A 27573-nucleotide genomic window follows, 5' to 3' on the forward strand; every position below is an offset into this window, starting at 1 on the left:
CGACTGAAGCTTGTTGGTGCTTGTTGGTTTTTACTATGTCATATTAAAGCTGGATGAAAATAAGTTTTAATTTTMAAGGACGTTTCAACATTTTTTTTTCATTCCATATTGTGACAAGAGTAAATACATCTGAATTTAACCGGAATTTATTTACATTTAAGATTTTGAAATTTTATTTCAGAATCACATAGGGATGGATTTTTTTCAYGTTTATATGATTTCCCCATTCATATCATGCCAATTACAATGCAAAATGCAAGTTCTCACTGACTCTAAATGCTGTTGTGCACTACTGACATGTTATTAAGTAATGTAAAAAAAATTCAGAAAGAATGTGTGCAAAAGAAATCAGTTGGGTCAAGTGACATTTTTGCAATAAGTCTTGCAAATATTTCTTTCACTGAATCAGTGCTGCACAATGTTAAAACTTGTTTTAATCAAAGCAATCAACCAGCTACAGTCTGTACCTGCCTTCAAAGTAACCTGGTCGCAACCTGCCTCGCATCTCCCTGTAGTCCTGGAAGGCGAATGCCGAGGGTCAGCTTGGTCGTGCAGCGCCCAGGACAAACACATTCCAGGGAATCGGGGGAATCTAATTCCCACATCATTTTTAAAATATACTTGCTGAATTTTGTCCTCTGATTATAATTCTCAATTCAACCCTTAAACAGAAAATAGGTAAGAAAACTTCCTTGTCTGCTACTCCGAGCATTCGTAGTGTCTAGCACCCGTTAGACCTCACAAACTTCTGGACTTGCTCCAGTGCTGCCACTATGTGTAGCTCCAGCCAGCACTGAGCAATTACCATTAGCTCATTCTTCCCAGCTTAAAAATCAGAGCAATCTTTACCTATCAAAGGGCCAGATCCTGTGATGAGYATGACAAGGAATATCTAAATCCCTAAGACTGGGTTCCTGCAGACGGGATCAGACTGCTTAAGGATCTTTTAGATCCTTAAGCAGTCTAAAGATTTGATCCTTAAGGATCAGACTGCTTTGAACTCCTGCCTCTGGGAAAGTGATCTGTGTGCACTAAATGCCGGCAGGATGAGGCCCAGACTTCATGGGTTTAACTGAATGAACTGCAAGCAAGATTTCAGGGAGAATTCAAAAGAAGAAGGAAAAAACCTGCAGCCAGCACAGCATGGCCTCACTTCCTTCAGAGAATGTCACACCTCGTACACCGAGCACAGAAGTACTTTTATATCAGGTCCCAAGACTTGAAAAGCACAAACAGAACAAATTTCACCTTAGGGATCCAATTTTCTTTCTTTCTCTTTTTTTTTTCCTGTTCCTTAATATCATGAGCAGAAATTTATGAAAAGCTTCTTGTGCTGCAGAAACGTTTACTATTTATTTGCATTAATAACTGCGAGCCTTCCCCCGTTTTCCCAAAAGAGAACCCTCCCTTTTGAGGCTGACATTAACCTTTAACGCTGCCGCGAGGAAGGACACGTGTCAGCGAAAACGAAGGCAAACAACACATGTAAGTAGTAATTACTTTCACTTAGTTTATTCCAACCTAAAATACAACAATGGCTCCTGTGTCTAGACAAGCCTGACACAGACAGATGCTACTAAAATGTTCGTCATCTTTTCTCCTGTTGGCTGTTTGTACTATTAAAAAGTATTTTCCTGCACCCTCAAACTTGGCATTGGTTTGCGTTACATGAGATTTTCTCTTTGGTATCTTAAAGCTTCTTAAATCTACGCTTGTGCCAGAGTTCCCTGTGAAACAATCCTCTATCTGCTTAAGAGTAAATGCACAGGCATGATAGAAGGAGAAGTGCCGGCTCTAAAAACACCCTATTTCACTCCCGCTCTGAAATAACACTCTCTCCAGACTATTTGAGGAGATACATACTCCTATGACTATCCTAACTCTGTCCTGTCTTTAAGGAGAAACAGAAATCTGACACAGGGCTACTGGCTCTAGGAAGAAAATCAGGTGTGTGAGTTCCTCCATGCCTGTTATACCCACATTCACCCACATTCATTTTCTAAGAACTAGAGATGATTCTGAGTCAAAAAGCATACTTTTCCTTTGGGGTCCTTTTCTCATGCTCAGCGTCAAACTGGTGCCACCTGGTCCCCGAACGCCGCTGTAACCTGCACTGCAAAAACTCTTGCGCTGTGAAATTCACACTTTCTGTGTCCGTGCTTGGTCTCAGGCATCTCTGAAAATTCATTCAGATATAGATAAGAAACCCTTTTACAGCCAGCATAGGCTTTGGCAATCCGCCAGCGGTGCTCTTCTAAAACACTCTGGCAAAGCAACTCCATCAGATATAAGATCTACGTGTATCAGGTCACTGGGTTATAAAGCAGAAGTATCATAAGCATGTAGGGACATGGCTTGGGCTCTACTGCGAACAAGGATCCAATTATTTCTGTGGACTTAGATTACTATCCTGGGATACATTTCAGTGGGGAAGGATCACTGCATTGTAAAACCATTCCCAATGGGAAGCATTAATCTCAGTATTCAGAACTGCTGAACAACAATAAATCAGTAAAGATACAAATCCACAGGCTGCTACTATTGCACTGCAGCTACCATGATGGTAAAGTACTGCGTGCTTCGATGGAAAAATCTACCTTAGACTGTACAGTACCTTGTGTTGGACTACAGTAAAAATCACAAGTCACTCTTTCCATAGGAAATGACAGCAACACAAAATGAAAACCATGATAAGCAATAYGACCCTCCCACGCATTACCTCCTAGCAGCACCTCAGAGTGCACCCATTTGTAGAACACTTTGGAAAGCGAGCTCCACCACAGAAGTGCCACGTGCAGTGAGAGTTCGTTCCTCTCAATCAGTCCTACCCTTTAACCACATTTCAGGACCAGCAACGGGATASAAAATGAGAACTATAATACAGCCRAAAAAGAAGGGAAAAATTCTAGAAGACTAAAGCCAATAGGCATAAAATAATGTTACATTCCGGTGATTCAAACTAGACATCTTGCATGCTGCTTTTTTTAAAAAACAYTCCATGGCAGAGAGAACAGTAAACTGTAAACCAGTAAACTAGTAAACTAGCAGTAGAGCTCTTAAACCCCCACATCTTAGATTACATATACATATGCAGAAAAAAAATGGCCCATATCAAATAACACCTTGAATTAAACTTGCAACGGCACTTAAAAAAGAAACTACTAGTACTAATTACTGTTTTACAATTGCACTTTCATAGGGGTCAGCTATCACTGCCTATAGGAGTGACTACTTGATGAGTTAAGAATGGAAGCAAAGTAAAGCAGTGCCAAACAAAAAAAAAATAATGTTAGAGTAGGGGGAAAAAAAATTTAAGAACAAGGTAAGACAAATACAGGAAGAAAATCACACAGCTACTGATAAAGTTTCTGAACTGCCAYACAAGAGAATACAGGGGAATCTTTCCTCTAAAATCCTCTTCTGTTCCCTCCCTCATTACTCTTCTCTGCAAATGAAAACATACTTTTACTCATGCCTATATGTAAGTGTTGAGAATCAAAGCTACTCCAAACAGCTTATCAATAAGCCAGTGCACTGGAGAAGAACAAAAAGGCCATTATTTGGATGGAAGAATCACTCTAACCTGACTGGTCCCTTTTTCTCTGGCAGCTGTTAGAGCAGGGATCAGTGAGTGTGCTGGTGTGTTGCAGCTGTTCCACATATGTTATAAATAAGGGCTAGTAAGCTCATCCTATATTTAGCATTAGGAAAAAAAAAGACAGGATGTCACAGAAATTCCCCATTCACATCTTTTAAGTGGAACTTTTCTCACATTCTTGACTTTAATACCCAGAACTGAATGGACAAAACAGGCCATTCTTAAAATAATAAGAAGATAAGAATGAGAATAATAAAGAAATTGAAATATAATGAGATTAGATTACATTAGCCTAGAAGATGTAATCAATTATGTGCACAATTTCTTTTTTTATTTCAAAACTCGTCATTCGATCATGGTGAAAAAAACCCTATGAGTCTGTTTCTAAAAAAAATGCTGGATTACTGTACTAAAGAATTTTTCTAGCACCACTCAAAACGGACAAGTCTGTATTCCCCCAGCYGCCTCCATGGAGTGCTGTGAAATGACTGTAAAACACCTTGAGATCTCAGGTGGAAGTTGTGTGAGAAAAGCTGAAGAGCCTGACCATTAACTCGAGGGGATGGAGCCAAACCCCACATTCCCGCAGGTCACCAGGGACAGAGTTTGGACCTTGGCTCGCACTGGGCAGGGCAGCACTCATGGCCTGGCCCAGAGGCCCGTGTGCTCGCCACCCACGCTGACAGCTGCGCAGCGGCAAACCAGCCCCAATCGGGAATTCACACGTCCCTGCCGGGGAGCTGGGTGCTAAACCCAGCGCCTGGTGGCTCAGATGCAACCAGGTGTCCTTGCTGGCCCCTTGCCGGACTGCTCGTCAACTGATCAGCTGCTCGTCAATCCCAGCACTGAAAAGACCAACAGCAATCCAGTGCAAAGGGAAAACCCCAATCCCAGGCAAAAAAAAAGCCCCTGCTCACCTGTTCTCGGGGTCTGACAGCGTCATGTTGCGTGTCACGTAGCACATCTTGAGTGGGATTGTTTTTCTGTCTCTGTGGATGGAGAGAGAGAGCTGCGACAGAGGGTCAGAAGATGCACAGCCCAGTCGAGGAGATTCGGGGGGAGGTGTTTCCCATCCAATTTCTGAAACAGGGGAACCCTTCTTCACATAGGGTGTTGCTTCTCTCATATATTTCACTATGAAAAAAAAAGCAATAAATAAGCCGGTATTCAACAGTTAAATCTAGTGTGAGTTCTTTAAATTGGTACCAACMATTAGCATGCTTTATTATTTTAATATGTCTAGAATCACAACATTGGAGGCTGTGCAAATATGTAAGACCTAAATCTAGAAAGAGTACAGCCTATCTCAATAGGTGCAATGAGCAAAATGGGAGAAAAGAGCAGAATAGGAGAAATAAGGACCTATGAGCTACATGGGTGTAAGACAGGAGAGGCATCTGACTTCTGCTCAATTGACTATAAAATCTTATCCAGTAACTCCTAYGTACAAGCTGAGGGTTGGATGAGGTATAGGAAGCCTTTTTAGGAGGACAAATTTCACCAACCACAGCCTCCAGGAGGCTAAGAGCTCAGTCAAGAAAAGATCTCACATTTAAGTGTACTGGTTAGACACGTATATCTAATTCACGCAGACATATTATGCAATTTGACAGTGGCAGACCTTGCTGGCCAGTGAACTAGCTGTTGTCAGCTGATTATACTCATGACTCAGGCAGCCACGGGATGAACCGAAAGGGCAGCAGCGCCATGAACTTATTTGGGGAAGTTATTAAAACACCATGAGACACAATTGCAAGCAAATAGTGCAGATCATCACGTCACTTCTGTTGAAGAGTCTGAGAAGAATTCAGTAACAAAAAGATGAATAAATGACAAAAGGGCAAAGTGATGAAGGAGGTTAAATTACGGAAAGTGGACAAATTTTTTTGAAAAAAAAAGCAATAAAACCATTCAGGGGAATAAAGAGCAAGAACAGTGTTTCTGTCAAAAGATAAGGTTGGTGATTTCAGCACTATTTTCAATGTACTTCATATCAGCTTTACTAAGAGAGATACCTGTGCAAAACCAAAGATCCCAGGTTCTGTGAGCATCTGTTACCATCCGTCTTCTAAAACATCTTGCCTTTGCTYTACACCCTCCTTTTCTTTAATCTGCTAGCTTCAGTTATAAAGTTATAAAAACTTCTAGACCTAAGTCTCAAAACCAGTGCTCCTCCCTGGACACTCACTCTATAAATTATCCAATTTTCAGAGGAAATGAATTTCAGGGCTTTTGAATGAATGAGGTTTTTGTCAGTATCATATGGATTTGGTTTTTAACAGCACACATCTCAGTCTGGTTGTACTTTCACAGCGTTTGGGATGAACAGACACAGATGTGGTGAATCTCCTGTTGCTTCCACTGATCTAATATGATTTTGTCATTAACTTAAATGGGAGGATGGCCAAGGCTGTAGAAATCTGGCTCAACAACAATCAGATTTTTTTTCTTTTAAAATTAGAGATTATCCATTAACCAGTTGAAAAAGTAATCCGACAGGCTTTTGAGCTCTGTTACAGTGACATGTCAGCAAATGTGATGCTAAATCAAAGTCCAATCCTGTGGCTACTTTAGATTGCAGTTCTCATTCTCCTTCAGCTGCAGCTATATACACTGGACCTGAGCATCTTTTAATTTAGAAAAAGAAAGAGGGGAGAGGGGAKGAAGGAAGCTGAAGTTAAAAATTTGGCTCTAAACGTAAGCACTAAGTGGGAACACATAATGTGCCTTTAATTCCCAAGGCATGGGGAGAGAAGAAAAGAGTCTTCCCTTCCACATGCCAAAAAGCCAGGTTTCCAGGCAATGCACCGGCAAGTTCATGACAGCCAGCTGCACTATTTTAGTGAAAAGAAGACTCATTGCCAGGAGAAGAGAGCAGAAACATAACCCTCTTTCCACAAACTGAGTCCCAAATTCAGCAAAGGCCAAGAAAATTACCTTGAGGAAAAAAGTCGTATGAAAACTCTTGCCAAAACCTGAACTCCCAGACATCTATTTTCTAACATCCCATGGGGAATGGCTACTCAGATCCAGAGACTTACGAAGATCCACTAATGTATGGGTAAAATATACTGCTGAATGCCATACAAAATTCTACAGGAGAATTAAAAAATAAAATGAGAATGTTTTCTGTCTAGAGAAATTGCATTTCAGGAGATATCTACTAAATACTCCCTACTTTCCACCAAATCCTAGCATAGCAGTCTAGATTTGTCACTGAGTTCTGTTCAGTTTTACAAAACAGATTTTAAGGCTCTTTCATTTTGTAATAGCCCCCAAATGAATATATGTAAACATACCAATGTAATGCGTAGATGGAACAGGTGGCAGAACTTGACCTAATTGTATAATTCTTTTTGTATTACTTAAATTTCAGAGCTACTATTTTCCATTTGGCCCAGTCAATGGTTGCAATTATATGACTATAATTAAAGCCTAGTTTATGCATTTAGCTGAAATAAGGTGCACATTGCTAAGATGATCCACAAGTTTTATCAGCAATGATTTCCTCTTTACTTCCAGATGCTGGGTGCAAACACTGCTTTATACCAATGCGCCATGAGCCTTACCACACGTAGTAATTTATGGTGGCCCCCCTCACATCTACATTCCACAGTCTGTCCATATCCCAGTTCTTAAACCTTCTACTTAAAAAACAAGCTGATGCCACTACAGATTATAGGCGTATTTCTACTCTACATGGCACCATCCAAGAATCCCAAACGCAGCAATGTTAACTAAAGTTATACAATTCAATTCCATCATCAAGTTATAGTATCAGAAAAATATAATACACAATTTTACATTAAAGTAGCAATGTTAATAATATTCTGTTTTCAGATCATTACACTCAGCACATGGAGTTATCTCCTGAATACAGTAATACAAATCCAGGCAGAGACTGAAAGAGAAAGCAGCTACAGAGAGCACTATTTTTGTATATTTTTTAATTGCCAATGAATCTAACTAACAGATTAAAATCCAAAACTAGTTAATAAAAAGAAATAAGGCATGCCATTGTATAATAATTCTGAATTATGTAAAAATGCTCTTTTCTACTCTTTAGGCATGTATACATATGCCTACAGAATATATATGTTATTATATATAGGTATATGTGTATATATACATATATAGTATATAAAATTATTAAATTCTCAAAGACCACCAGGAAATACTTCAAAAATGCAGACTGCAACTTGCATGGACTGAGAATAATTTCAAACGATTTCATTATTATAACTCAATTTACTGATAGACTGCAATTTCAGTCAAGAGTTGCCTAAACTCATCCATTTGATGCTATAGCTCAGCTCCAAAGATCCTTATATTCAGTACTAATTAACGATCCATGCCCTTTTGGTGCACCACAAATTAGAAACTGCGGTTGAGCAATTAAAATTCCAATCTCTGGAGCTCCTTTCCCCACAAAGGCCAGAAAAACAGAAGTGGCAGTCAAACGAATTAATCCTCCGATACACATTGAAATACTTCGCATTTATTTTTTGATCTGCAAGACAGGCAGTATAGCTTCCAAAAAAGCACTTCATTTATACGTAGTTCTGCCAAGTCCCAACTCTTCACAATTAATGCTGTAACTGTTCACAGATGACTTTGAAAAAAAAAAAAAAAGAAGAAAGAAAAAGAAGAAAGAAAGAAAGAGAAGCAGGCTTTTAATGAGGGAAATACTATAGACCAACTTGGTACAGTTCTCGGCCAGACACAGTTGTGAAGGATCTGGGACTCTTCTGACACATTCAAACTGTTTCCTAGGAGGGGAAAAAAGACTGCTGAAGCCAAGCCAGTACTCTAAAGTAAAGCTCTTTCATTGCTACAGGAATGAGGACAGGAAATGTAGGTTTACAATATGAAAGTGAAAGGAACAACATGCCCTAATCTGCTCAAAGAAAGATCATCAAGGATTTTGACTTTTTGCAGGKAAAAAGCAGAGTCCTTACGCATTCATTCTCTCCTACGTAAGCAAGCAGGGAGGACTGCCAAAGGGGACTACAAGAGAAAACATCACCTAGAAGTCTATTAGGACTATATTCCAAGGATGTGCTAACATTAATGACACCCACACCGAAGAAGCAGAGGAGAAGAACTAGGCAAGCCCTCCACCWTACCAAAGACTTATCAGTCTTGCATTTAAGGATCTGCATTTGGAGTTACTCAAGTCCGTGGAAGTGAATGTGATCATATCACGTGTCTTTATCGGCTTATTTYGGGGGCTGTTTGAGCCTTCTGTGCTGAAGCGAGTGCGCCCAAAAGTCTGCAAGTTTATTGCAGGGCATTTAAAAGATTTTCTTAAAAATGTTTCTATACTGGTGCTGCTCTTGATTAGCTGAAATATTGTTCAGTTGCCTAATGTGTCAGAAGCACAGGAGGCCTGTGCTCCAAGTAGACATCTTTCATCAAGAAAAGGAGGAGACAAATGAGAACAAGCATCTCTGAAGTAGAGGTTGACACCGCTACAAGTCCAAGTTAACAAGTCAGAGCCACTTACTAGSTTATGAAGTGATACTGTAAAAAGAAAAAAAAAATGTGGCCAGCAGCAAGCCCTAGCATTAATCACTGTATGCGAGTGTGTGGGCTTCCGGAGGGCAGAGGAGCCAAGTAAGTCACCCATTTAACACAGTTCTGTCATTTTGCTCAATGAAACGTTCAAATACAGAACTTGCAATGTAGCAGTTTCAGTAAGGCACAAAAAGGCACAAAACCAAAATGCCCCGGAGCTAGTTATATCTGAAAGGAAAAGCCTTGCCAAAAATTCACAAACCGTGCTCAAACTACGCCAATGTCAACGCAGGGTATTTTACACKCTTGTCAGCGAACTGTGACTCAGAGCTGGAGAAAGCTCTGCTGCACTGTGGTTGCTTCAGTGTCATGACGCCAGAGTATCACGACACCAGCATTCGCCTCGTGGAGTTCTCATGAGAGATTAAATTTTCACTAACTTTGTGCAACTGCCCTCACAACCATGAAGACACAYATAAAATGAGATGAGAATCCAGCCAACTACTGGTGCCACCATAAAAACTAAGATCCAGGAGAGCAAATACCTGAAGAAGAGAGTTTATGAATCAGATCATCTGTGAAGTTACCTTGTATGAACCTTTCAGCAGCTTTAATGCGGGCATAAACAGAAAAACAGAGACTACAATACTGTTTGTGAGTGTTTCTATGCAATTTTCTATAGAAACATCTGTTACTATGTTCAAACAAGTAACATGTAACATAACCTGCTTTCCCCCAGCGCTGAAAGGGATTTGACATTGTAAACCTCTTGATCAGCCAAGAGCTTGAGATCCCCACCACAGGGACATGACACAAATTAGTTAAAATAAACACCTTGTGAGAACACAAATCCCATCTATGCTTTGCTCATTTCTAACACTATAGTGAGATAAAGATGAATTTATTATTTTCTGCTGCTTTAAAACAAATTCAGCTGAACTCAGCATATATTGCTTGCTCCCTTAGAGACAGGCTTGAATTTCAATTGTGATGGGCTGTTTTTAAAATCTTTTAAAAATATTTTCAATGTATATAYTTATTATWCTTTTTATTTAGAAGACATAAATTAGTGCTTTTTAAGAGAAACTTCATAAAGATCCTGGAGACAAACATACCTTTATGTAAAGTTTGCCTGAATAGAAATCATTTGGTGCCAAAAAACTGCTAGGAAGCAACCAGGCTTCCRGTTCAAGCCTTCAGTGGGCTATAAGCAGGCAGGGTGAAAAARATCAGCAATTGCTTTGTAAAAATTACGAATAATCTTTCATCATGTTTCTTTTAGCAGCTGCTCTGATAAAAGCTGGGGCAATGTTAAGCAGCAGTRGTAAGCATCATCATACTGCTACACTCAAAAAATAAAGACAGTTCCCATTGAAAGCACCTTGCAATCAGCAATCTTGCATGATTAAGAGAATCTCTTTGCCAAYGAGGGGAAGACTTGCAGCTGTGACAGCAGACCAAGGGATTTGCGTATCCAGACTCCAGCAAATCACTTACTACACAAGTTAGCTGAGATTAAGTTTGTCTATTATAAGTAGAAAGCCCAAGTGCCATCCTTGTTTCCTCTGAAAAGCAGCAGCATTAAAAGATAAGCAGAATGCGCACTTCCTCTCTCTTTGTACCAGCACAGAGAAAAAAACAAGCAAACAGTTTGGACAAGGTGATGCCAAGACACRTGGGAAGGGGGGAAAATAGGTAGCTGTTAGGAAGCCAGGCAGGGCACAGTCTCTGAAACCTCCTGGTTTGAGTAACTGGAAGAGGGAACAGTGACCATCAGACCACGTCACCCACCGCAGGTCTCCAGGAGGCCACCAAAGAGGTCTGAGAAACGGAGAAACTGCAGGAGCAGCCCCAATGTCAAGTCTTTACTGGAGCCAAGGGCAGTCCCTTTGGATGGCTTCTTCTCACCAAGCATACCAGGCACCTCTCTCTTTCTCTGGTTTCCCAGCACTTGTGGAGCTGCAGATCACTTTCCCTGGCCACCCCTTGCCTCTGCTTTAACACTGAGAGTAGTTAACACTGAGAGTAGAGTCTTCAAAGAACTATTTTTCCTGTTTTCTTCCCTGAGGCTTTGCCTATGATGTGAGTTGATTCAGTCACTCATTCCCTAAGCCTGATGTTCTCCTTTAGTAAACAATTCTTTGACGCTTTCTGAGTTTCCCAGAGCGCAAACATTACTAGGGAATGAAATATTAAATCTTTTCTTTTCTCTTTTCTCTTTTCTCTTTTCTTTTCTTTAGCACATTAATTTTGTCAATAGCAAAACCTAAGAAAAATAAATCCATTTTCATTCCTCACCAAGCCACAATTATTTATATAATATATATGCAGCAAGTGTTAGCAAAATAATCTACTTCCCCCAGTCTTTACCTGATAGTCTGAAAATTTCTCTTAATGTTGGCATCATCCCCCCATATCTCTCWGCTTTGACTTGAAGTTTGTCACTGCTAATGCTTCCCCTGAGCTCACGTGAGCTACATTATCCAGTTCTAAGCACAAAGTCCACCTCCAAGGCTAACAGCATACGTGCTGAAGGAAAATAAGGTTTCACAAATAAGTTTTCAATGCCAGAGGGCAGGGAGAATTGTCATAATGTTTGTATTCAAAATAGCCTAATGGAAGCTAAACAAATCCAAAAGTCTGGTGTACAGAATCACAAGTCCCAAAGCTGGATGACTGACTTGATTCAGAGTGCTACATACCAAATTCCTTCTATCACTTGAGCTGATAGAGCGATCTAAAGCAGTCACCAGTTGCCAGTTTTCTGGTATAGAAAATTTCAGACTGGCAAATTCATAATAAATGGAAGACAAACTCTTTACTGTTAAGGTTGCTCAATATTTTCCATTATAACTTTCACTACTCATAYCACCTACACTGAATGTGTTACAATTTCACTCCTGATCCTTCAAGAGACTATATTTATTTTAAAGTTTCTTTTTTAATAAATTGGATCCATTCAGTTCTGTTTTATACCATGTCACTAACAATAAAYGTATGAATTCTAGCGGCCAGGGTCCATAAGTTACTCACCTGTCTTTTCAGAATAGYATGTTATTTCCCCCAAATAAATACATACCTATCTATTTTTTCMTAATCTGAAAAAGTAATTTTCCCTTGTAAATATTCCATAAACCCCACAGGTTTGATGCTTGGTTAAAAAGGAGATGCTTGTGGCTTGCTACAGAAGGAGCCCATTGGCTCTGTAAGGAAGAGCTCGCACACAGAGAGAASACTGCACAATCTGCAGCTACCTCGCACAAGTGTGCCATATCTGATAAACTAAACATTTAAGAAGATAACTGTCAAAACCTGCAGACAGGAGCTAAATAACTTACTCAGTCTTTATGTAAAATGTGACATTGCCCATTTACCACATGGTTTGTGACATTATGAACTTTGCAATTAGAACGAGGCAAATCTTTCATAATGGAAGCAGAAGATGCCTGAAACAGGCAATTTGGGAGCTGAACATGGGGGAAAAGCAGGTCACATTTTGAGAAGAATCATTGCGGGACCTGTGAGTCCCTCACTGATAATCAAACTGAAGCTTCTGCCTGCATCCAAGGCAGAATCCTTCATAAGCATCATAATAAAAAAGAAATTTGTAGTCGCATGGTATTAGGACTGGATTGCCAGTCTACTTGAAGTACAACATAAATTCGACTTCATGTAAAGCAGGGAAATGGAACAAAACACAGTATTTCTTCAATAGACTACTGCAGTGCTCTGATTCCCAAGGACTGTCTCYCATCCAAATTTCTCTTAAATAAGATCTGTTTCTGAAAAGCTTTTATCAAAATCTCAAGAGTAAATCAATCCAGAATTTCTCATGCGCTGTTCATACTTGCTGTTCCCCCTCTATCGTAGTATTTATAGATCCCTCTCCAATCACCCACACATTCAGATGAAATTCAAGGTGCCTGGCATCGCCAGGATGCTGTAATTTTTCTATTTACATGAGTAATCTCAAGTGTCAGAACAAATATTTCAACCACTAGTGATTATGTGAAAAATACATAAGGGCATCACGGTTTTAGAGCAGGGTGTTACTTCAGCAGTCGCACAAATCATTAAGTAGTACAGGATAGAGTGAAAATGGCACGCACTGAGGGAAATTATTATGCTGTGTATGATTACCCCTGTTTTACAGATGGCTAAACCGACACAGACAAGTTAAAATGCCTTCCTCAAAGTCACGCAGTAAGTCAGCGACAGCATTCTCAACACTAAACTTAATTTCCACCCCTTCATGACTTTTTATTTTTAAACATCCCAAAGGGATCCCAGTGCAAGTGAAAGTCTAGAGCCTTCTCTGTATGCGAGGAGCTTGAAGAGCTTCAAAGACGCCCAGGATTAGTTTTGTAAAGCAGGGCTGCAATCGCTTCCAAAATTTCAAAGTTCTTTTTCTTCCTTCTTCGTTGCACATTCTTAATTGGGACAACACCAAGGGCTTTCACGACGAATGAACTCAGGGCACTAATTCACCTACGAACTCTCTGTAACTCCAGGGGCTGGGATATCCATAGAAAGGCATCCTTACTTTGGGGAATCTTTTACTGTGCAGCCAAGGGAGAGACCAATGGCCATATCCAGCATACTCAAGTACCAGTTATAAACACATATGTATATATGCATATAAATACATACACACACACATATACACAAATATACATACACATATATATGGACACTGCTAAAGTTCAGTAGCTTGGCTACAAACTCCTACGAGTGCCTGTATGCCTGCTTGCCTCTCTCTCCCTCTCTCATTTAAACTGGGAATAGTAGAATTTGGTAAATTTGGAGAAGCATCAAGTCAGCACACTGGAATCACTTTTATGCAGCAAATGCTACCACCACACGGCTGCTCTGCCACAGCAGTTCAGCAGGGCCCTGACAACGGCAAAAGCACAGTGGCAAATCTAGACATAAGGAAACCTGTAGAGTAGAGTATCCTTAAAAAAAAAAAAAAAAAAAGAAGAAGAAGAAGAAGAAGAAGAATCACAACACAAAACCAAAGAGGTCCCTAAATCCATCATTTGGAACTGGTATGAGTCTTTCTGATCAGCGGTGAGGATAACATAGTAACTAAATTTTCCTTTATTTTAGTGGGGCTCAGGACCTGGTGATGAAGTTGAAGTTCCATTTGAGCCTGCATCTGGCCTCAGCCAAAGACCTCTGCAAAATGACCCAGGAGGTGAGTGGCAGACCYGGAGGGGGACTTGGCTCCACATCCTATCTCTTTCCTGGTCTAAAGGCCAAGACAAAATCATCCAAAAGCAACGTGCAGCCAGACAGGCTGCTAGTTGAGGCACTGGGAGGAAGGCAAGACCTCACATCACATCATCCCTCACGCGTCTGCAGCCGAGAGGCAGAACAGGAGGCAGGGCTGCACGTCCAGACAGGGCGATGAAAAGACCGGGAAAAGCATCGGACGATGACACATTAAGCTACACGCTCATGCCTCAGTGCCTGGGCTTTCTTTTGAATAGACTTCTGTCCTTCCAGGGATTACAGTTTTCTCTAGAAAGAAAACATCAAAGCCCTAATAAACTACACCAGTTACATAACAAACACACCAACCGTCAGCGCTGGCTGTTCAGAAAACACTCCACATTTTGAACACAGGAAATTCTCAGAACAGCAGCAACCAAAAAGATCACACTGAAATCCAGTGATGGACCCCCGGACCATGATAGCACATACTGCTCGCCACCAACCACCCCAGCAGCTCGCACTCTCCTTTCGAGGCAGTAACTCTTTGGTTCTCATCCCTGCAGAGCTGTAGTTATTTTATCTTAAAATATATCGCTGGTCCTTGACGGCCCAGTCCACCTGGAACTCCAGAGCACAGTTCAGTTTGGGCAGTAAAGACTCACCTCTAYGGCAGATTTATTATTTTTAAATAGCACCCCTTAAAGCTACTCTGAATTACTGAAGACAGGAAATGAGGAAAACGGTGAAAAGCCTCATGAAAAATACTACAGATTGTCATACAGAAACTGGAAGCTTTTCCAGGAAAGGCCTCTGTGGGGCGGCTTGGGCTAAAAATTGTTTTCGTTCAAATTCATTTTTTCCCTCTACAAAAAAATATTACTTTGAACTGGCATTTCTACTTAAAATGTCCTTTTTTTAGGAAAGAAGCAGAGCAAGAGTTTAAAAATTGCATAGAGTGTCTCCTGGCACCCATTTTGTTAGATGCAAAATTCATACAGTCATGATTCCATTAGGTTTCTTACAGTGGACTGGGCATTTAATCAACGAGAGCAAAGAGCAACTAAATAGGGTTAGACTTCAAATTCCTTTCAGTGAGAAGTTAAATCCCCATTAGCTTTGAGCCATAAGCCCCTATGGGTTTAGCATGCAGCTTAAAAGATAACTCTGTGAGGGGTCATGGTTCTTTACTGTAGTACAGAAAGCTTATTTCACAGAGGGCCCTGCAATAATAATGTAAATATAATCCTGTTTCAGTGGACACTTTATCCTTCCAGAAAACAGGCAATGTTTTCTGTCCCAGAAAAATCGCATTAATCTTCAATTTAAGGGCAAAGTAATTCCCTGCTTCTTTCAGGCTGTGTTACACAGAATTACGGAGACTTTCCTGGCACCATTCGGATGCTCGTGCCAGGACGCTCAGCCCACCTCTCTGCAGGACAAGACAGACACAGGTTGCTTACAGCAGCTGCTGAGCAGCAAGTRCAGTTGACTTGGCAGATCACAGCAGACTTCCTCACTGCCCCAGATGCCAATTCATAGTGTTCTAGGTTAGGTCAAAGCCAGGTTAAAAGAATCCAACCTATTGTTTTTTGTAGCCTGCTAACAGCCTGCCAAGTCCTTCTTGGTCAACTTCAGCCCAGGATGCTGATAACAGAGGCTAGAAAAGAAACTAGAAAGTCTCAGTGGAGTTGCAAAAGATTGCAATGAAATGCAACCCTATTTCAAACCACCCCAGAGAAAACTGCCTGTTAAAGCAGTGAGAAGAATGTTAATCTGTTTGTATCGCAAATCGATTTGCCATTGGTACTACTGTAGTAACTACCACGCTCAGCCAAGAAGTGGGGCAGGGCAGCCTCAGATGCTGTGCAAATACACGAGGACAAAGCGGTCCCCTCCCCAGCAGCTTCAAAAGCAACTGCGAGTGAAGAGATGATAGGGACGTGACAAGGAAATAACCAGGCAGAAAAGCCAAAGTTCAAAATCATGTTTGTATCTCCCACTGTTGTTACAGTTGTATTGTATTCCCCTGAAACAAGAGACAGCTGGAGCAGGTGGTGCTTGTTAAAAAAAAACACTGGAAAACCATGAGGAAGAAAAGGAAACATGAGCAGGGCTATCCAGTTGCTAGGATGCATCGGTAATTAATTAGTGGGAAGAATTTTCACTGTGTTGTTATCACCTCCATTTTCCATGGAGGAAATCCATCAAGACTTAAACAATCGTGGCACCCTTGCAGGGATAAGGGGGTTTTGCACTAGAGTCTTTGCTTTAATTCTGCATTTGATTTGTACAGTGGTGTRTCTGCAGCAAGGCAATCTCAGGTGAAGGGGAGCACCCAGTCACACGAGAATGCCCACCAGCATCTGCGCACACAGGGAGGCTGGGCTTGAGGCACACGAAATGCAGAGTCCACCACACACACACGGCTTAACTGCAGAGAGTCTGTACATCCCTGGGCTGATCTTTACATTGGCTTGGCCTCACGAGTTCAGGACAGTTCTCAAAGACGGAAGAGCCTGAAGGAAAGACCTGCTGATATAGCTGTCTTGCAAGTCCGAGAATGGGCCTGCTAGAGAAGTAGAGAAGCTGYGAAGACAGAGAAAGAGGGAACATGAAGGATAGTGCACACGCATGTTTGCCATTAGCATAACTGGTTTTCACTGTGCTCCAGTGTGGGAGTACCTCTCAAAAGAGCTGAAAGCATTGCTTTCCATCCAGACCCTATATGCYTTAACAGAGGCTTGGGGAGATGCAACAGGGATAGCTACCTGCTCGAGGCATGTCTGGTTTATTTAGTTCAGAGGCAGGTCTCTCTTTCTACTTGCAGAGAGCATGATCAGAAGGTATCAGTTCTTTGATTTCTTCTACAGCAGCACAGATGGGCACAGCAAGAAAAAAAATCAAGAACAGAATTGCTGCCTCAAAGAGCTTATGATCCAAAGATCACTTATGATGTCTGCCAAAGTCAGTGGGTTCATCTTCAATGGGAATTAGATCAGGCCCAATGGTTRAAGCTGAAGATGTCAAAAGGCTATAAACAGGAAAAGAATGAGAAGTGAGTATTAACGCTGTAAGGCACCTGCAGAAATAGCTGTTGAATCCCAGCCCACCAAGAAATAGCCCTAATGCTTTGTAACCAAGGGAAGAAAAGTTGGATTTCACTCTTACAGGACCAGGCCTCGGTGAAGATCACCATAAACAACAGTGTGGTTTAAATGTCTGTGTCCCCTCTCATCTCACACRCCAAAGGCCATCAGAGTATTATCAATGCATCTCTGAAGAGATCACTCACATAAATAAGTTGACCTTTGGGCTTCTTGCCATAGTAAGCTCGTGCTCCAGTTTTTAAAGGACAACTTTGAAACTCTAGATTTCAGCAAATGTCAGAAACTGAAAAACAATTCAATATTTATACCAGGCTCTGGAAACCCTCATCTCCAACCTTGTAAAGACCATTTCTGTGTTTGTTCCCCATTGCAGAGGCAGTAAGAGGCTAAAATAAAGCTGGTGGCAGATTGAGAGCCTAAAGTAAAATTTCCAAGGAATCTGAGACCAGTCTGCCTGGCAGGCTCTTGCATTTAAGAAAAGAAGATTTGGCAATGGGAGCGGATTTTAAGCTAGCTGGTGCCAGAAGTATGCTTGTGGTATTTACACCTCATTTGACCCACAGGAACTGGCAGAAACTTTTTCCCTGGGTGGGTAAATAATGAGCCATTAGTTATCAGAAGTTATGTGCCAAGAATATTGGAGTGCTGTGTGCGCTCTTTGTTTAACCAAGGACTATTTTGCAACTGTTTTATGAAATACAGTATAAGTYAGAGAGTGTGCAAGCCTAATAACTGGGAAAGAAGATCGATCAATGAAATCCAGAATTAAGTCCCAAAGCACACAGCAGTTTTAGGCCACCTCAATTTCTTCAAGACTTTTTTTTTTCACACAATTTATATTGTGCTGTCTGCCTCTGGGCACCAAAGGTGGCAAGACTCCTGGGCACAACATCCCTCCTTCTCAAATGTCTTTCTGTCTGATCTTGCCTAGTCTCTTAAAATCAACCTTCTCGGGTTCATCGCCTCCTTCAGGGACAGGACTAGAAGAGTCATAGAATCACAGATGTCAACCACAGAATCACAAAGGTTGGAAAGGACCTCTGGAGGTCATTTTGTCCAACCTCCCAAAGATTTCCTGGTGATGGTTCCATTGGGGCTTGAACCCAGGACCTCCAGCATGTAAAGCAGATGTGATACCCACTATACTACCGATTCTTCCAGGCTCACATGTGCTGTCCCCACACCTCTGTTTCATTTACGTCCACTCGGCTTGACCTGCACTCTGTACCTTACAGGTCTTCACTTTGGAGACAGTGAAATGAATGATCGATGACCAGAAAGCCTTCTTCAGGGAAAGCATTTAAGAGTTRATTTAATAACAATAGACCAAATATATATATGCAAGCCAATATACTAATACAGAGACACACACATACATATTCAGACATACATACTTCTCCCCAGCATTTATCATGTCTCAGGATGTTATCTAGCAAGGTGTTTTTGCCTCCTCCTTCTTCCCAAAGCTAATAACGTGATCCTAGCGGTCATACCTCACCAACCTCTGGGACCAAATTGGGATTTTGTTACTCTACCACAAACCACACAGCAGCAGTCTCCCTTCACACTAGCATCTGYCCAAACCCCTTCCCCAACTTCCTGCCATGCACATGCCCTGCACCCCTCCTCTCACCCCCTACAACCAGCACAACACCACTGCCTCCCCACTGTGGTAGCTCACCTTCCTGCGCAAGCAGCTGCTCCTTTTGCTATCTCTCTCCGCAGTCACTAACCTCTGCTGCACAGTGGGGGTAGGAGGGAGAAGAGGGGGAATGGGGATAACCACCACTGCCAGGACAGGCTGCCTCCACCTGCCTCCCCTGCGTGCTGTGCACAAGCACATCCTCGCGCAGCAGCAGTCGTCACCACACCCCAGCACCCCCAGCAGAGCTCCTGCCTCAGTGGCACCCTGGAGGAAAGGGCTCTTGGTTGAGCTCTGCAGCTTGCAGGGCTACTCCCCATCCTCGGCAAGGAAGAGAAGCATCCCATAAGCTGCAAGTTGAGCTGCAGTGAAGGACACTAATGTGCTGAAAATTCATGCTGAAAATGCTACTAATGCTGCTAATCTAATTTCTTATAGAAATTTTTCCCCATTGACAAAATCTGCATGTGACTTTCAGAGTATCTGCTACACGTCAGTATTTTGGGATTCCTTCACAGCAGGTCAGCACCCATCACAGCGAGATGAAGTTGTCACGGCAGTCGGTGCCACTCAGCAATCCCTGGACGCACAGGGAACGCGCTGATATGACGACAATGAGGTGTCAGTGCCCAACGGTGACACAGCCGACAACCAGACCTCTGTCATACCAGGAGGAAATGGAAAATAAAATCTATCTAACAATATGTGGTGAAACTAAATTTTGAGAAAAGAATTATGGATTTAAGTGAAGGACATCCAAAGGACAGTATGGATAGGACTGAAGGACAGCATCCAAAAACAAAGGATGAAGAAAAAGAAAATTCAGAAATTCAGAACTGTTACTAGGACTATCATTAGGAAGTTACCTAACAGGGTGAGCAAGCTCATTACAGTCTGTCTGCCTGCTTGCTATTTTCTACTTTCTTCTAGTCTACAGTACGCTTCCAGAGTGTTAGCTGCAATGGTGAATTTTAGCTATATTTAATACCAGCAGTAATTAAATGGTTATAAAAATGTGAAGCTGGAATGCTGACAAGCTCTGTGAGCAGCATTATCAGCCCTAATGGTCGAAGAGTCAATCTGCTGCACTTCTCTAATGGTTTAAATAATGTTTGCCAGAACCCTCCAGTCAACGCTTTCTCCCCCTTTTCTTTTTGCATCACGCGGCAGTAATCTTACGGCTGCCTGCTGTGCTCAAAAGATGAAAAGCTCAAGAGGTTCTTCAGCAGAAAAAAAAAACCAACAGAACTATCTCAAGTAATTAAACAATGTTTCACCTTCCAGCAAGACTAACCAAAAGGGCAACAAATAGCTCCTTTCGCTCATACACCCCCAAGCGCCCCCCCATGACAGCAACTTTAATGATCTATTACTTCCTTCTTGTGATCAAAAATGATCATTTTTTAAATACATGCCATAACTGTGGAGCTGATGCCATTTAGCTCAAGAATAAGGAGACAGATATATACAGAAATGTGTGACTAGGGYTTTCCAGGTAGATGAGATATTCTTGAACAACACTACCAGGATGAAAATGGTTTGTGCTACCATCTAGGCGCTCCCCCCACCTCTGACTAAAAGCTGATGCCATTTCTAGCAAAATGGGAGTTCACCTAAAGCTTCTAAAATGTTTCTGTAGCACCAGAAACTCATCTTCCACGAGGAGAAATCTCAGGAAGCCAGTCTCTGAGTTGTGCTCGAAGATATCTGAGCAACCTCGCGCCACCCTCGTCCCTTCCCTGGTTGTTCCTGTGTTAGTCCCCACCTGTGGTAGACGCAGAAAAGCTGAGGCCCGAGTTTGCCCATGCTTGTTATACCTGCACATCCGCCCAAAGCAACTGCTGAACTCAACTCTTAGTGTTTACAGAAACAAGGCCTTAAAACTTCCAGTTTTGCCAGGAGGAAAATGTGTCTTTTATTGTTGTGCAAAGCCAATGATCCAAATAATAAATGCAATCACATTATCTTCCTTTCTTATCTCAATCGCTTCTCCCCTGCCTGGTTCATCACTTTACCCACTGTGACCTACGTGGGAGGCAGCGTTACAACACGTGACGAAGAATGCAAGGGTAGACAACGCTGTTTTGCTGTTTCTGGTGCAAAGGAAATCTCAAAGAGTCTTTGCTTGCTCCAGTTCCTTTAAAGCAAAGCCCTGCGAGCACTCCCTTCGTGGGAGTGAGGATCCCGTGCACCACAGCGGAGTAGTTGTGGGTTTCTCTCCCATCCTCACAACCTGTTTAAAAACAAGCCACAGCTGTGAAGGCAGCTATCTGAACTGAAACACTTCACTTCTTGTGAGCAAATTAAACACACATTCTTCTGACATAGGATATCACATTCAGAAATATCATGGTTTTTCTTTGAACTAAACAGCTACTACTTAAATAGGAGGAAATAGTGCTGTGCACACACGCACACCCAGTTTCCTGGGTACACTTAGGTCTTCCCTCTTACCGCTGTGAATAGTGAAAAACCCCAGACTGCTCACATGAAAACAACATGCTCATTAATGCGGTACATTGTAATCACTTATCTTACTGCAGTTAATGAAGGAAACACAGGCACAAAGGTATTTTTTTTTCCTATTTATTCCCCTATATTACAGTGCTTCCTACTATACCTTCCTTCAGTAGCCTCAATTAAGCATTTCACTTACATGATGTTTTCTTACTGTCCTCTGCGTAGGACACCCTGACTAAAATCCTTTTTTAGGGCACTCTCTGTGCCTTTATCCTCCTCCTGTGGCAAAACCTACAGGACTCTTCACTCTTCCAACTGGTAACACCAAGGAGGGGAAAAGCAGAGATTAACATCTAATTACTGTAGGTAGGTCAAGATTAATCCCGCAAAACTAGGCTTAGGCAACTGCTTGCTCATTTCCTTTCACTATTATTCTCACTTTTGATCCCTATTTACTCCCACTGACTGTTACATATACTTCTCAACACTCTGCTTTAAATCCTAATCTCTTTAGGACAGGCACCATCCCCTCTTACTTGCTTCTGCATTGCCGAGGGAACATTGCAGGGATATGATCTTGATGTTTGCTGGGGTAGAAAGAAAAAATTCAGTCTTGCTTTTGGATTATGTTAAACTGAGGCCCGACCCACGTAAGCACTATAGCACACAACAGTCCAAGTGACGCCGGCTGAAAGTGGCAGAGGCAGGAGGAAGGAAAACACACCTCAGGTCTTGGACAATATATTCTACCTTCTTGGCCAACAGTGATCAGGAGTCTTGATTCAACCACACTGCACTCAACAAAAAACTTAACACAGTCCTTATGGCTTACTCTTATTCCAGAAAAATTGCAGTTTAGTCAGCTTCTTGTCAGGCAATGGAAATATGGTACGATTTGGCCTCTAACACAGGTATTATTAAGACCATCACTGTTCTTCCTGACCAGTTTCCTTCAGGTCCTTTCCTGAATGCTTCTCTGCATGTATCCCACATAGCTGAGTTAAATATATATAAATACATATATATATATGTGTGTGTGAGAAAAGCTGAAGCTTGAATCAACATTAAAATTCAATGTCCACACCATAGAGCCAGCTAGTTTATGGCCTATTGCAAAATTTAGGCTATCACTGTTAGATTACCAATCTTCCTGCAATAAACATCTGAGGATAAATTTTGCCTCAGTGAATGGGGCCAATTCCCACCATGGTCAATGAAACTTGCTAAAATAGAACACAATCTAGCCTAAGTCTTACGAAACTAAATTTGGAGGGAGGAATGGTGGAGGTAAAGGCAAGGGGGAGGAGAGTTTTGTGTTTTTTTTATGCTCTCAGATTTAACCCAACAAGGAAAACCCAAATGTCAGAACTCTTCAAAATAATGTAACAAAAAACTATTTCTCTTAGAAAAGCTCAAGAGGAACAAAGAGGCTCCACATATTTTGCAACAGAAAAGACTCAGATGGTTTCTTCTCAGTGTTAAGAAAAAATTCCACTATAAAATTCTGCCAGTATGTTTCTACATTGCAGTATATTTCTACTCATCATCAAAATAAATAAATCAATATATCCATAATATTTAAAGACCTTGGAGGTGGTTTGTAAACCTAGAATCTCAACCACATAAAGCATGTTCTTCAGCTTTAGTCTGAGAATAACCAGACCAAAAAATTGGAAAGTCTACATAAAAAATAATACATCCTTGTAAATGTATACCATTTTAGGAATAAGTTATTTCAAACTGTAGCTTCTTATTAAAAATGAGAAAGCACAGAATCTCAACCTCTATGCTTCAGTGTGTGCCTCCAACACACACTGCTGTTAAGCAAACATTAAATTAAGAGAGCTACAGAACCATGGCACTTCATGAGATTGTGTGGGCAGGATTTTGATCCCTTTCTATGAAAGATGAGACCTTTATCTCCATCTGAAAAGGTTATTTTCCAGTTATGAGGTTAGAAATGAAGCATACTCTATAATAGGTAGACTGATATATGCAAGATTTTATTGTGAATATTTAGGAATTTCCAGATTTAGTAAAGGCCTGGAATGCTTCCCTTTACACACAATTCAGCAGGCTAAGTATTTTCATCCTCCTACCTACTGGTCTTCTCTATTAGCTACACAAAGTGAAACAGAAAACTACCACCATATTAAGGGAAGTATTTTAATTCTTCTCGTTCTCCATGGATGTGAACTACTACAAACAGCTCAAAGAAGTATATGTCTTATTCAATATTTGGTCAAGGAAACGTAATAAAATACTCAAATGAGTTTCAGCTGTATCCTCACAATTCAGACAGAGCTTTAGGAATGGGTTGGGATGAATGCTTACATTGCATTTGCATCCTCCATGCAAACACTTGGATTAAACAAAACTTCCATAACTTTGAAGTAACTAAGTTTAAAACAGAAAACTATAACAGTCTTGTAACTTGTTTATACTAAAAATAAAGACATATAAACCTATATGCTGACTTAAGTTATGATTTATAGTGAAGGAAGAAGTTACGGAACACAGTACAAAGTCAAGTTACGGTGTAACGCAAAGACTTCTTTTAAACTTAGCATAGTGTCTTTTACCCCTTGCTCCCTTTGACAGAGCTCCTTCTTCACTAATTATGTCATGGTAAACTCTGTACAACAGTGGGAATCATAGCAGGGAAATCAAATCCAATCTACTTCAGCTAGCTAGTAAGAACAAATTGGAATACCAGGAGCAAACACCAAGTGTTAGCTTCTGCTCAGTTACACATTTGCCCCCATAAGGCAATTTGATGTTTCATTTGTGACACTATCACCAAGAGGGATACTGGAATTGAAGAAAATCTAACAAACATTGATGGTCCTGAAACACAGAAATCTCTGCGGCAACTCAGGCCTTACTCAAAAGTTGCCACCGAAATTGAGCTGTGTCTTGGGTACTTAGCACTCCCTGCAAAATTATGCCCTGGGTGTCTTGGGTGTACAACCCAAAATTCAGAGATTTATTGCAAAAAAAGAGAATGCCATCAAAGTAAAGCTTTTAAGCTAAAAAATCTAAGAGATACATGGTGCTGCTGGGAAAGACTTCCAAGTCTGGAGAGATAGAGAGGACAAGCTATGGAACAACAGATATTTCTTATATCATATTATCTTAGGAGAATATTTGCTAGTGGGAAGGTTGAGTAAATCCTCTAAATCCACCTGCTTTTGCATGAAATCTTGACTTTGGAATCATAAGCAGAAACTAAGATTAGTGATAGGCAAAAACRGTGATAATAGAGCTGCAAGTCTGGTAAGGCATCCTAGTAAAGCATGCCTCAATAGCACAAACACACTGCTCTCAATAGCCAGGTAGCAGCTACACACACGACGCTGAACTCATAAGGTCCTCTTCTCTCCTGTTTAGCTCCTGGAAAAGCGTCCATAAACAGTAGGTTGACTCCCATGGCAGAGGGCAGATAGGTGGCAGTCAGTGTGCCACAGCCCTTGTTGAAGAGAGTCACAGTGTGCCACAGCAAGAAAAGAATTTTGATCAAAGATGACAAAGATTGTCAAATACATTCTGGAACATGGCTGGGTGGAGAGACTTTATTAGTGACAAGCTAAAGAAAATAACCTGTGGTAAGGCCTCTTTAGACATCTACAGAAGGGAGACAATATGAACTATTTTTTCCCCTATGCAGATTCTTTGGTGTGTAGAAAAATATACAGAGCTTAGTGAAACTTTTCCTGTATTAGGACATCATGAACGTCACTCTCGACCCTGGATTCTGCTGGAGAGAGGCATGAGTTCACACTGCAGTCTTATTATAATATTTCTGGCTGATTAATTAGATTAAAAAGCCAATCAACCAAAAAACAAGATTCACTGGAAACCAGGCTCCATTAATTCTGAGGCTGTCAGACTTCATTTTTCTTACAGATAATCAGGAAGCCAAATTACAAGAACAGCAAACGTCAGAAGACTGGATTCCTCACAGAATCAGTAGAAAGGACTCAAGCTCCAAATGACCAGTTTGAGTAGGAACCTGCACCCCGGCAGTAGAAAGTGCCTGCCTTGTAGAACACAGCTCCTTTCAGGCTGTGCCTTGTTCTAGCTAAAAGGTACCTACACAGTCATCTCCATTAAGCAATGCTTCAGATTGGTACAGATGGAGTCCTTGATGGAGGCTTAGTTGATAACTATGAACTGAAGAGCCATAAAACTTCTGCTACCTAGAAGTGCTCTTCAGTTCAGACTACATGGCAACAGCAGGGCAACAGAAGCATCCAGTGCTGCAGCTGGCCATAACACACTAAAGAATTTGCTTCAGCATCATTATCAATCCTCAAGCTTAACCAAGAATGGTGACACTGTTTTTTAAGACCAAACAGACAACAAAGTCTTGCTGTAGAACACAAACTAGGGGCTGGCTGAGTTCCCAAGACTTTAGGAGATGATTTAATTGTCTCTGCTGCTCTGGCACAGTTAGCATTTGGTATACACATACTGCTATTCCCTTGGTGACCTTGCTGGCAAAATCGAATGACTGAAAATGAGAAGTCTTGGGGAAAAAAGAAAGCTTTTAATGTGATACAACACAACTTATAAAATCTAAAATGACAAGAACAGCCAACAATGTGGCATAAAGGGAGGGATTCACTCAGCTTAAATAACTAGCTTAAAAACTGGCAATCTCTACAGTTCACAGATATAAACAGACACCTCAAGAGGGCAACTCACCCAATGCTTACTGTAAAGTGGGAAGAAATCAGCTTTTGGAGCTGCCAGGTTTTTTATTTTCCTCTGTCAACATCAGGGAAGTGTCAGTGCCTAGTCTCAGCTTGCTGTCAAGCATTTAGCTAAAGTTCAAATGATGAACAGCATCCAGAAGGACCAAGAGATTCCAACTGAGCAACCTGTATTTGATTTTGCATCAAATCTAGTATTTTGTATCTATTTTAATCTAGTCTTATCCAAGGTCATATCAGCCAATTATAACTTGTAAAGGCTGAAGTGGTGCTGCAAAGATTTAGGAGACAGGAAAATAAGAGTAAATTAAATGCTCTGGAGTTTCCATAAGGTTTTTTGATTGCATTACCATACCCAGATCACATGCATATACATTATTCTTTTGACTGCAAACCATAATCAGAGATGGCAAGGTGGTTCATTACCTTTTCCAAGTCCTAGTTAACTGATGTTATAAAAAGAATACTCAAAACCAGCCATACTTCTCTTTCGCATCCCTCCCCAAAGCTATTCCAAATGAAAGGTATGAATTATACCCTTTCCAGTATACAGGTTCGGTAGGCAGAGATAAAACAGAGGCACCCAAGAACTTGTCCAAGCAAATTTATTTTGATGGCATTTTGTGCAGATGATGAGGGATGGATGAATAAAGAAAATAAAGACTTGCTCTTACTTCTCTCAGCAGGTGTGAAATTAAGTAACCTTTTAATGCACCTGTGAGAGGTAAAACTAAATAGAAAGATAAATTTAAAAGATTACGACAATCAAAGAATAAATGCAGTCTCCTGTTTTAAACAAAGTTATGCTATACTCCTACTACCAAACAGTAGATGATACCATTCAACAGGCATCTAGAAGGTTCCAGGAAAAGCCATGTCACACATGTCCTCTATAGCAATGCCTTGTTTTTCTTGGAAATCTCTTGTGGAAGCATGGGGGTTTTCAAACATCCTGCATTCTGTCTTCACAAATCAAAGTGAAGTATCAACAAGATACAGTTTACATATGATGACCTAACAGCTGAACAGGCAAAACACAACTGCCAGGCACTCTTACTGGTCCACGAGTACATGTCACGTTTCATATAGTTTGATTGCCTTCATTCCACTGCTTCACCCAATCATGCTTCCTAATAAAATTATCTTAAATTAAAGCTAAAGGTTGAGTTGTCAAAACACACAAAACAAAGAACTCATGTGCTTGTACTAAATAGTGTAGATTCTCTTCAAGGAAGAATTAAATCCACAACCCACAACAATTAGTTAATGTCTTATATGTGTTTTAATTGCCATTTTACTTACAAGAATAAGGAGATT

At 41.0% G+C, this 27573-nt stretch overlaps 1 protein-coding gene across 1 annotated transcript in view; it reads right to left on the minus strand.

The window, feature by feature from the left end:
* The window catches only part of SNTB1 (syntrophin beta 1), a gene marked incomplete at its 5' end in the record, with an annotated part of 119316 nt that overhangs the window by 54888 nt on the left and 36855 nt on the right, over window positions 1–27573 (minus strand). The window contains one exon of the mRNA XM_085313672.1: window positions 4516–4732. Coding sequence (XP_085169798.1) covers window positions 4516–4732 — 217 coding nt within the window. The remainder of the gene's footprint in view (window positions 1–4515; window positions 4733–27573) is intronic.

Source organism: Rhea americana, unplaced genomic scaffold (assembly GCF_003343005.1).
Source record: "Rhea americana isolate MKP2758 unplaced genomic scaffold, rheAme1 scaffold_0, whole genome shotgun sequence".
Lineage (NCBI taxonomy): Eukaryota > Metazoa > Chordata > Aves > Rheiformes > Rheidae > Rhea > Rhea americana.